At 43.4% G+C, this 10,000-nt stretch overlaps 4 protein-coding genes across 5 annotated transcripts; 3 read left to right on the top strand and 1 right to left on the bottom strand.

Moving 5' to 3' along the window:
• The first annotated feature begins 201 nt into the window (after positions 1 to 201).
• LOC6618370 lies at positions 202 to 1,776 on the top strand. The gene is made up of 2 exons (XM_002042604.2): positions 202 to 352; positions 599 to 1,776. Exons 1-2 carry the CDS (start codon positions 217 to 219, stop codon positions 1,732 to 1,734), a joined length of 1,272 nt encoding a protein of 423 aa, XP_002042640.1. The 5' UTR covers positions 202 to 216; the 3' UTR covers positions 1,735 to 1,776.
• A 186-nt stretch (positions 1,777 to 1,962) lies between these two features.
• On the top strand, positions 1,963 to 3,111 carry LOC6618369 (trypsin I-P1). 2 transcript variants are annotated; one of them, XM_002042603.2, is made up of 3 exons: positions 1,963 to 2,302; positions 2,362 to 2,638; positions 2,689 to 3,111. In XM_002042603.2, the coding sequence occupies exons 1-3, from the start codon at positions 2,010 to 2,012 to the stop codon at positions 3,085 to 3,087; spliced, it is 969 nt and encodes a 322-aa protein (XP_002042639.1). In that variant the 5' UTR covers positions 1,963 to 2,009; the 3' UTR covers positions 3,088 to 3,111. The 2 variants fall into 2 exon arrangements, with proteins under 2 accessions (XP_002042639.1, XP_032575231.1); XM_032719340.1 differs by lacking the exon at positions 2,689 to 3,111 and having other exon boundaries at positions 1,963 to 2,306; positions 2,362 to 2,437.
• LOC6618368 lies at positions 3,045 to 4,696 on the bottom strand. The gene is made up of 2 exons (XM_002042602.2): positions 4,516 to 4,696; positions 3,045 to 4,210 (listed from the first exon to the last, which is right to left on the bottom strand). Exons 1-2 carry the CDS (start codon positions 4,679 to 4,681, stop codon positions 3,084 to 3,086), a joined length of 1,293 nt encoding a protein of 430 aa, XP_002042638.1. The 5' UTR covers positions 4,682 to 4,696; the 3' UTR covers positions 3,045 to 3,083.
• A 3,356-nt stretch (positions 4,697 to 8,052) lies between these two features.
• Positions 8,053 to 9,284, top strand: LOC6618367. Its single transcript, XM_002042601.2, has 4 exons — positions 8,053 to 8,230; positions 8,284 to 8,364; positions 8,428 to 8,670; positions 8,722 to 9,284. Exons 1-4 carry the CDS (start codon positions 8,131 to 8,133, stop codon positions 9,135 to 9,137), a joined length of 840 nt encoding a protein of 279 aa, XP_002042637.2. The 5' UTR covers positions 8,053 to 8,130; the 3' UTR covers positions 9,138 to 9,284.
• The last annotated feature ends 716 nt before the right edge of the window (positions 9,285 to 10,000 follow it).

Below are 10,000 nucleotides of genomic sequence, written 5' to 3'. Positions count from 1 at the left end.
TCCGCCTAATCATGGGGGCCAAAACTAATTAAATGATAATGCCGGCGGTGGGAAGTTAGCAGCCGAATCTGGGGACACGTGAAGCAATCAAAGCATCAGCAAGTGCCGTTATCAACCCGCAAACATGGTCGCAATCAGGGGAATCTAATCAATTATCGGACATCCAGTTGGTTTAAAAGCACCCGACTCTCCCGAGGGCCAAATCAGTTGCGAAACATGAAGTGCCTAGTGTTGATTGCCTTCAGTGGCCTCTTCTTGGCCAGTGCCCAGGCCAGAATCCTTCCCGCGGAGGATCTATTCTGGGAGCTGCCCGAAGTTCCGGTGGCGGTCAACGAGATTGAACCCAGAGCAGGTGAGTGAGCAGGAAGGAAACGTAATTTAATATATTCTTAAATTTTTGGACATTTAAAATTTAATGACCGATTAACTTGTTTAATTAAAACTTACAATGGCATAAAGTCTAGTTTAACAATAACAGATATTAAAAGAATGGGAAATATTCTCTTAATTAAAATACTTATTTAATTACAATATGTATAATTTAAAATTCCTTCTACATTTATTAATTTATTATAATTGAAAATATTCTTCACCGTAGCTGGTTGTTCAATTAAGATCCGCAGCTCTGAGCTGAAGGATCCCCAGCCCTTGCTGATCAAATCGGGCACCTCTGAAATCGTTGGATTCTCGGACACCGGCTATGTGGACGTGGACAAGGACAAGACCATTGAGTTCCACTGCACCAGCAGCCTGGCTTCCCCTCTGTCTGGAAAATCCGTGACTGCCAAGTGTGTAGGTGGCACCACCTTCAAGATTGACGATAAGGCGCACGATCTGTCCGCCATCAAGTGCACATCGTGGCCTGCTTTTGTGGGCAAGAAGTCCGGATCCAGCTGCAATGGTGGCACCACGCTGATCAAGGTGGGCTTTGAGCTCTCCGGCTCACGATTCGCCACGCAGTACGAGGTGTGCTTCAACGAGGACGAGGAGGTGACCAGGTACGTCTACCATCGCCTGGAACCGGGTAACAACTACTATGCCACCGGAGTGGATCGCATTACCTTTGGAGCTGGCGGCTATTTTGCCGGTAAGAATGTGGACAAGCTGTATACGCAGGCTGTTCAGAAGCAGATCATCGACAAGGAGCTGGACATGGATTCATCCCGTTTCTTTGACTCGGCCAAGAACATCTTCCTGGCCCGTGGTCACATGGGTGCCAAGGCTGACTTCGTGTTTGCCCCGGAGCAGAGGGCCACCTTCCTGTTCATCAACGCTGCTCCTCAGTGGCAGACCTTCAATGCCGGTAACTGGGCTCGCGTGGAGGACGGAGTTCGTGCCTGGGTGGCCAAGGAGAAGAAGCACGTGGAGTGCTGGACGGGCGTCTGGGGTGTCACCACGCTGCCCAACAAGAATGGGGAACAGAGGCAGCTCTATCTGTCCCACGATAACAACGGCAACGGTCTGATTCCAGTTCCCAAACTGTACTTCCGAGTGGTCATCGAACCATCCACCAAGAAGGGCATCGTTCTGATCGGCGTCAACAATCCCCACTTGAGTCTGGAGGAGATCAAGCGGGACTACATCCTGTGCACGGACGTCAGCGACAGGATCAACTGGATCAGCTGGAAGAAGACGGACATCACCGCCGGTTACTCCTACGCCTGCGAGGTTCCTGAGTTCCGCAAGAAGGTGACGCACCTGCCCGTGTTCTCCGTCAGCGGACTGTTGGTCTAAACTGGTTATGCTTGAAAAAATAAATACCTCTTAATAACGAAACACTTTGCTTTTTTGCTTTTAAAAAAATCTGCTCTAAGGGGACTTTTGAGAAAATAACGGAGAAATAAATAATTTGAGAAAAAAATGGAAAGAATGGAAAAATATGAATGAATTCGTTTATATTTTTATGATCTTATCAGGTAAATTAATTAAAACCATTTTCCATTTTTAGTAGATTGGCTTAAACAAATAATGCATTTGTTACCTGTCAAAAAATTATTTAAAATTCTCCAATGTTGCTACTGAATTATGGAGTATCCAGGAAAATCTTTAGTATCCTACTGTTCCTCTTGTTGCTTCTGCCGATCCTTGACGCCGGTGATCCGATTGACAGCCACTTCGTCCGCCGGCGGGCTAAACGCCTTTCCAGTCCCTATTTCGACAAGGAGAAAACGTTGGTTCTGGCCAAATATGTGGTCTCGATTCGATCCCGAAGACCCCACAAGTTATTTGGCGACAATCACTTCTGCGGTGGCGTGATCATATCGAGAACCTACATCCTCACCTCCGCCCACTGCGCCATGGAGTAGGTATAGAAAAGATCTTTATATATATGACTGTTATGTCCTTTAATCAATGCAAAAGTAAGCGCAAGATCGTACATCGCAGTCGGGTGTTGGTGGTTGTGGCTGGAACCACAAATCGTCTGAAATCCCGAAAAGGACTCTCCTTGAACATGGAGGTGAAGAAGATCTTTGTGCCGGACAAGTTCACAGTGTTCAATACGAACAACATTGCGCTGATGATGCTGGCCAAAAAACTACCCTTGGACAATCCGCTTGTGGGTGTGATCAATCTGCCTACGGCTGACCCAGAACCGGGTTTAAACTACACGGTGCTGGGCTGGGGAAGGATCTTCAAGGTAAGTAGTGGTAGTTCACGATCTATAATTAGGTTCATTATTAAGTATAGGGCGGTCCCCTGGCCTCCGATATCCTGCACATTGACGTGGAGCTATTGCCCCGGGATATCTGTGAGAAGAAAGTCCACATCTTAAAGGAGGAGATGTTGTGCGCCGGAAACCTGAACAACACCATGGACGAGAATCCCTGTGCCGGTGACACCGGAAGCCCACTGATTTTCAACGAAACAGTCTTTGGTGTGGTTAGCTACCGAGTAGGATGCGGATCTAGAACTTTGCCCTCAATTTATACCAACGTCTACATGCATATGGACTGGATCAATGGCATTATGAACAATAATGTAGCGAACCGATTATATTACTCTCCCAACTATCTATTCACCACCATTGGTATATTCATTGGAAATAAAATTCTGAAAAGTTGGGGATTTTATTTGATCACCACTTAAACCAGAAGACCTCCCTTGGCGGTCAATGCGGGGAGGTGCTTCACGGTCTTCAGGAAGTCGGCCACCTCGCAGGCATAGGACCAACCGGCCTTGATGTCTGTAGTCTTCCAGTTGATGTAGGTCACCTGATCGCTGACATCGTCGCAGATGATATAGTCGCGCTTGATCTGCTCCTCGGTGAGATGGGGATTGTTGACGCCCACGAAGACAATGCCCTTGTGGGAAGAGGGATCGATGACGACGCGGAAGTAGAGCTTGGGCACGGGGATCAGGCCATTGTTGTTGCCATCCTTGGCCAGATAGAGCGGGGTCTCCACACCCTGCTTGTTGGGCAGAGTGGTCACGCCATAGACACCGGTATAGCAGTTCACATTCAACTTGTTCTTGGAGACCCAGGCCCTCAGACCATCCTCCACACGAGCCCAGTTTCCGGCATTGAAGGTCTGCCACTGAGGAGCGGCGTTGATGAACAGGAAGGTGGCCCTCTGCTCGGGAGCGTAGTCGAAATCAGCCTTGGCACCCAGATGACCACGAGCCAGGTAAACATTGCTGCCACTATCGAAGTACTTTTCCGCATCTCCGCCCAGTTCATTGTTTATGGTCTCCAGCTGGGTGGCTTGGGTGTACAGTTTGTCCACGTTCTTTCCATTGAAGTAGCCAGCGGTTTGGAAGGTAATCCTGGCCACTCCGGTCTCGTAGTAGTTGCTTCCGGGCTCCAACTTGTGGCGAGTGTATCGGGTTACTTCCTCCTCTTCGTTGAAGCAAATTTGCATCTGCTCGGCAAACCTCGATGAGGTGATCTCGAAACCCACGCGGATAACAATGCCACCGTTGCAAGTGGCTCCCGACTTAACAGCCTTGAATCCCGGCCAGGATTTGCAGTACAGGTCCTTGAACTCGAAGTGAGAACCGCCCACGCTGAAGGTGGTTCCACTCACACAGCTGGCGGTAAGCAGATTCTCCGAATGAGTGTTGAATCCTGAGGGACACCACAGCTGCAATGAGCCGCCCGACTCGAATTCCATCACACCGACGTCGGAGAAGGGATAGAAGTCTTCGGAGTCGGTTTTCAGGTACACTGGCTGGGGACTGGGCAATCCTCCGCGAATTGTAACACTGCAGGCTGAAAAAAACATATTAGTTGCCAAATTTACTTGGTTGGAAAAAATACTCTTTGTGGGTGTTAAAAAAGACGTGGACGTTTTGAGAGAAACTTACACAAATTCTAAGTCTTTAGTATCTGCAAGCTTAATCTCTAGATTTTCTAGTTTTATAGTAATAAAGAGAGGTACACGTGTTGATACTGATCAAAATTATATAAAATATATACACATATTTAAAAACTGTAGGCACTTGAAAATAATGAAGTTATTTTAAAGAATGCACTTCAGTATTATTATATGATGCAACTAAATTAGATCGACCTACCTCCTGCGCGACCCACGGGCTGCGGTGGCGCCACAGCAATCCGTTCGAAGATCCCGTCATCCTCGACCACCGGAGGAAGCTCCACCTCCGGATAGGGAACTCGAGCCCAGGCAGCCGGAGCCGCCAGCAGGCCAACTACCAGCAATGAGAATCGGATGCACTTCATTTTAGATTTAACAACCAAACGGCCTTTGAGGCATTTTTAAATAGTTCCTGACCATATCGCGCAAATTAATGAAAAATTGTTAATGAAAGGAATCTCGCCATTCTGACTATTATCTTCGAAATATTGGTCTTATCTATTCACGTGAAGTGTCGAAGTGTGCGGATTTTTACGGTCCTACGTAGACTCATTCATTCGATCTTAATTGGTTTGAGGCACTTAGTGCTTCGGTTATTTTGTGGACAAGTGGGAAAGTTAAGGGAATTACCCGAACAATGCAGATAATTCGTAGCTACAAAAATAGAACGTGTTTTTAAGGCGTTTGGAACCAAAGTTATATCTTTGGCGTACTTCTGGTATTACATTTCATATCTTATCCAAAGATTTGTAGTAAGTATTTTTAGAACTTTCACAAGGTACAATCGCTAATTACTTCTGAAACATATTAGCTTTGAAGAATGTAGATATTAAGATGTCCGATATATATTATATTTATTTCAAATATGATACACATTATATTTACTACAGTTCATATCCAATCTAGTTATGACATTTCCACAAATCAACAGTCATTTATGATTGGCCATCTAAACTAGCAGTTGATGAGCTGCGCAGACCGTCGGACGCCTAATTAAGTTATTTAATCAGCAGTCGAGGCGAGTGCTTTCCCTCAGGTTCTCCTTTCACTTAGCCATAATTTATAATCAACAAGTAATTAATGCTTATGGCCGCAGCAGGATTCGAATTTCTGGTAGCGGTCGGCATTTCCTAGGCCTTTCAAGGATATCGAGAAATTTGAACGTATGAAGAGCTGGAATGGGGAGAAAGCCCCAAAAGAGCCAAGGAAAGTGCTCGTTAATCTTTATCTGGCGCCATCTAGCGGCTGCTGCCCGCCCTCTGAGGTCATTTATCTATATCGAATCAATTAGCGAACACCTTGAAGCCTTCGTTGCTGAAAATGGGGAAAAGGCATGGCAACCACGTTGCTCCCTTTGTTCGGATTTCCTTTCGTCCTTGCTACGTGCCAATTTGGCTCGTTTTGTTCGCTCATTCGTAAATCTAAACAAATCATCAATTTTCACAAATTATACGCGATACCCATCTGCTCCGTCCGGGTTTTCTGGCTGTTTCTCTCTCTGAAGGTCCTTTCTCCTTGGGATTGGGGCCTAATTGCCCGACTATCTGCTTTCGCTGCTTTTCGTGCCGTGCGACGCTGTTCATTTTACATTCCATTAATTAATGTCAATGGCCGACGAACTTTGACATATTGAGCTCTATTTTATATCCCTCTTCCGATGTCTCCGATGGGGATTTCGGAGGTTTGCCTAATGGAGCGTTTACTGTTGGATAAGTATTTGCTTGATTGAGCTCTTTCCGCAATTTATGAAATTGTAGCTTTTAAAATATAAGTGCATAAGTGCATAATTAGTAAATATGATGTCATTTTATTCATTAAACCCTTCATCTCATTCTCCAAATTAAATTGGATTCCTTCTTTTCATCGAGCTAAAAAAAATCAGTCTCAATCAAACACATTTCAACGAGGCCTTCTTATAGATTTATCTTTCTTTCCTCACGTCATAAATTATCGTGCCAAATTTATGAGTTTCCAATCAATATTAATTGCCCGAGGTATTCTTTAGAGGCCATTTCATTTGCCACCTGACACAGGGCGAAACCATTTAACTTGAATCGCTTTCATCACACACACACACAGGATTCCATCCCATCGCACGACAAACAGGCATAAAATGCTTAAATGAGAAACGGAAATCGAGTAAAAAAGCACACAATTTAATCCGAATTTTACTCGATGTGGCACATTGCATTGAGGAGCTTCGCACCATTTAAAGGTCCCGGCCCTTGATAAATGGCCCTTATTAATAACATACGTGTGGGCGTGTTCTGTATCTCCGAAGGTGTGTTCGAATCCATATACTGTATATACTGAGATACCTTTGATTGATAAGGCTGCCTAAGCGTGTTTGCCTAAGGGCGAAAGGGGTGGGGGTGGAGGGGCTAACGAATGAACGAGCGATTTTGCACCTTTTCAACAGGTTTCCCGGCCCTCTTATGTTCAGGCAAATTGAAAACGGGGAGTCAATAAAGCTGTAGACAGTCAGACATGGCCAAGGGCTAGACCAGGATCCTTTGAATGAATACATTTGCATTAGGGTGAACTAAGTTCATGCCAATTCAAGATGTCTTTTACCAAGTTGGTAGTAAGCTTTGTAAGAAAATTTGCAAACGTATTATACCATTTTTAATGTAATTAAAAATTCCTGGGGGTAAATGAAGAAAACCCATGTTTAATGAAAATACTAGTTTTTAATTGAAAGTATTTAATTAAATTATAAAATATTAAAATATTAAATTATTTTTAAATTTTAAAGTAGTTGAGTGGTTGGTTCACCCTTATGCAAATTCAACATGTATGCCTGTGCAATGATGGATTAAATGTATTTCAAAGGCGTGAAAGCCAAAAGGTAGCACAAAGTAGCACATTGTGGATGCATAATAAACATCAAGCATACTTCAATTTAGCTTAGCCTGGGGTTACACATATACAACCTTCGAAATAATGGGGCCTAAAGGCTACAAAACACCGCAAAGGTAGCAAAGGTTACAGCGGCTCTATAAATACCACACACTAATTGTCAAAGGCCTCAGGTCTTTTGTGCCCTATGCAAATCAGAGACAACCCGCCACAATCTGGGGCAGTCGAGTGAAAGATCTCCGATAATTGCAATGCCTTCAAAGGCTAAACCCTTTCCACATGGAACGCAATCTACATGGCAAATGGGTCACCAACCCAACAACCAGATTTGCATTAATTTAAGCTCAATAAGCCCGGCAAACAGCGGATGAAAGGCAAACTCCATTCGTTTGAAGAGGAGCAATCATAAACTTGTTCATCCCATATGGATTACATAAGTACAAAAAGGGATGGGAGCAAAAAGTGCAGTGAAGCAGGGCGTGTAATAAAAAATGTACTGACCAACCGAACCCACAGCGTGGAAATTATAAAACTAGTTGAACACGACAGGCGCACGTCCAAAAGCATGAGCGAAATGATTAATGGACTGCCGCCATCTAGCGGTGGCAATTACTCACAGCGAAGAATACTAAAGTCCATTGTGTAAGAGTGTCTTAGAGTTAAGGTTGAAAACTACGAAAGAAAATTCCAAACAAAAATACAGAAAAATTGGAAAACTATATGACAAGTTTTTAGTTTGTTCAGATTAAGCTTAAATTGATTTATTCTGTCTTAAACTTTTTCTTTCCTTATAATCAATGCCCTCAGTATGTTAAAATCTTAAGAAAAGCAATGTCTTTAAGATTCTTCGAATTCTGGTTTTTCTAGGTAGGCTATCAGTTGGCATGTTGGGGAAATTGTAATCTAAAATTCTGTTTCGGAAATCTGTCTTTAAAATTTATCTTTTAGTAAAAAAATGCGGCACTTGCAATTGATGAAATATGTAAACCCACGGTTTGCCACGGTTGTTATTACCCAACGCTTAATGTCAAAGTCCTCTGGTACAGGATCAAAAGGTATATGGGGTGTAAAAAAATATATTTCTATAGCACTGATTACTCTATTACAGACGCGAAGTGTAAAGATACTAAAGATGCAGCGAAGAAATCTTCTGATCCAAAGGCCAAGGCTTCCGATGCGGCAAAAAAAGGTTAAAAAGCGTAGCTTGTGAAATTAAAATATTAAATTTTAAATTCATGTTACATCCTTACAGTGACACCACCTAAAGCATCTAAGGAAACTAAAGTTACGCCGCCAAAGGACGAAACAGCCATATCCGGGGGCTCAAAATGCCCGCCAAAAGTCCCATGTGTTGCAGAAACTAATAAAAATAAAAAGAAAAAGCAATCGTGCGATGAATTGCTTACAGGTAAAAGTACTCGAAAGCAAAAGAAACCTCTAACGGCGATCCAAGGAGGGGACCTTGGCTGTCCTGGCCGGACTGGAAAGAAACCACGTGGGTATAGTCATATAAATCGTGTTCTAAACTGATCCTTTATTTCCGTAGCAATTGTTGCACAACACGCCAAGGTCTGGCAGAAAATATCGCTCTTCGGAGTCCTGCCGATGATAGCCATTCTCACCCTTTTGGTTTTTAGCACTCGATCGGAAGAGGAGCGTCTGGAGTATAAGAACTATGAACATATGTACCGGCGGACGAAGCGATACTGGTTTAAGGATGGAAACCGCACCGCTTTTCACAATAGTCACTTCAATGCTTTGCCTCCAGCCGGATATGAGGACGAAGTGGACGAGAGTGGGATTGGACAGGAGCCGGAGACGGTTAAGGACAAGAAGGCTCGGATGAAAGAATTCGACAAGGTCGTCAAGAATTGGCGCAAGCACTCGTCGAAAAGGGATGCGCAGCTCAAAAAGGAAGCAGCCGCTGCTGAAAAAGAGGCTAGAAAACAAGAGGCACAATAAGCAATGGTAATATCAAACTATAACAAAAATTAGCCAAATTACCCACCATTAAATAACCACGATCATTGTTATTGGAAAAAATCAAATTGTCTACCCTAATAAAAATTCCGAGTCTGGGATCGATGTCTAATATCGCCAATAAAAGTTGTCTAAAGGGTAATTATGCACAAAGGTTAAAAATATTTGATCAAGGGCAACAGGTCGTATGATTGATAAACATTCAATCTGAGCGCAGTCCCTGAAAACGTTATTTTCAAATTGATTCTAATACTTTTTCAAGTGGTACTATTATTTTTATTTCCATTTCTAATATTTTGCAATATTTATTCATAATTATTTTGACGTAATGCAACCTTATGCATGAATAGATACTAAAGTTGGTAACTTTTTAGGTATAACATTTGAATATATTTTATTCATTTTCGCTGTTATCCTTCGCACCTAATTAAGGGGGCAATCTAGAATTCAGTACCCTCGTATCAATTGTGACCCTATTCTTTTAAACTTAATTGAATCAGAAAGTGTTATCCAGCAGCAAAAGCGTTTCCTGTTCGTTTGGCCCATGAATGATTATCCTTGCCAAATGTGAGGCAGGTGGACTGGGTGGCGAATCCTGATTTATCCTTGGCGTGTCGCCCAGCTCGCCAAATCTGTGTGATAATCTGGTGTTGCAATCAGCGCCATATCTACTACGTACCATGCCACAAATGGCAGCCCCTTTGTGTTGCCTTCCTCGTTTCCGGCCTTTTCGCCTTCCGTCCGCATTTCGGCCATTTGTTTTTCCTGCTCCTTTTTTTTCCTAATGGTTTTCCTTTTTGCTGCGCTACGCTTCAATAACTTTTATCACTTTTAATTGGATTTTT

The sequence above is a fragment of the Drosophila sechellia genome, chromosome 3L (assembly GCF_004382195.2).
Source record: "Drosophila sechellia strain sech25 chromosome 3L, ASM438219v1, whole genome shotgun sequence".
NCBI lineage: Eukaryota > Metazoa > Arthropoda > Insecta > Diptera > Drosophilidae > Drosophila > Drosophila sechellia.
The sequence above is the reverse complement of the archived record's forward strand: the minus strand, read 5'-3'. Positions and strand labels throughout refer to the sequence as shown.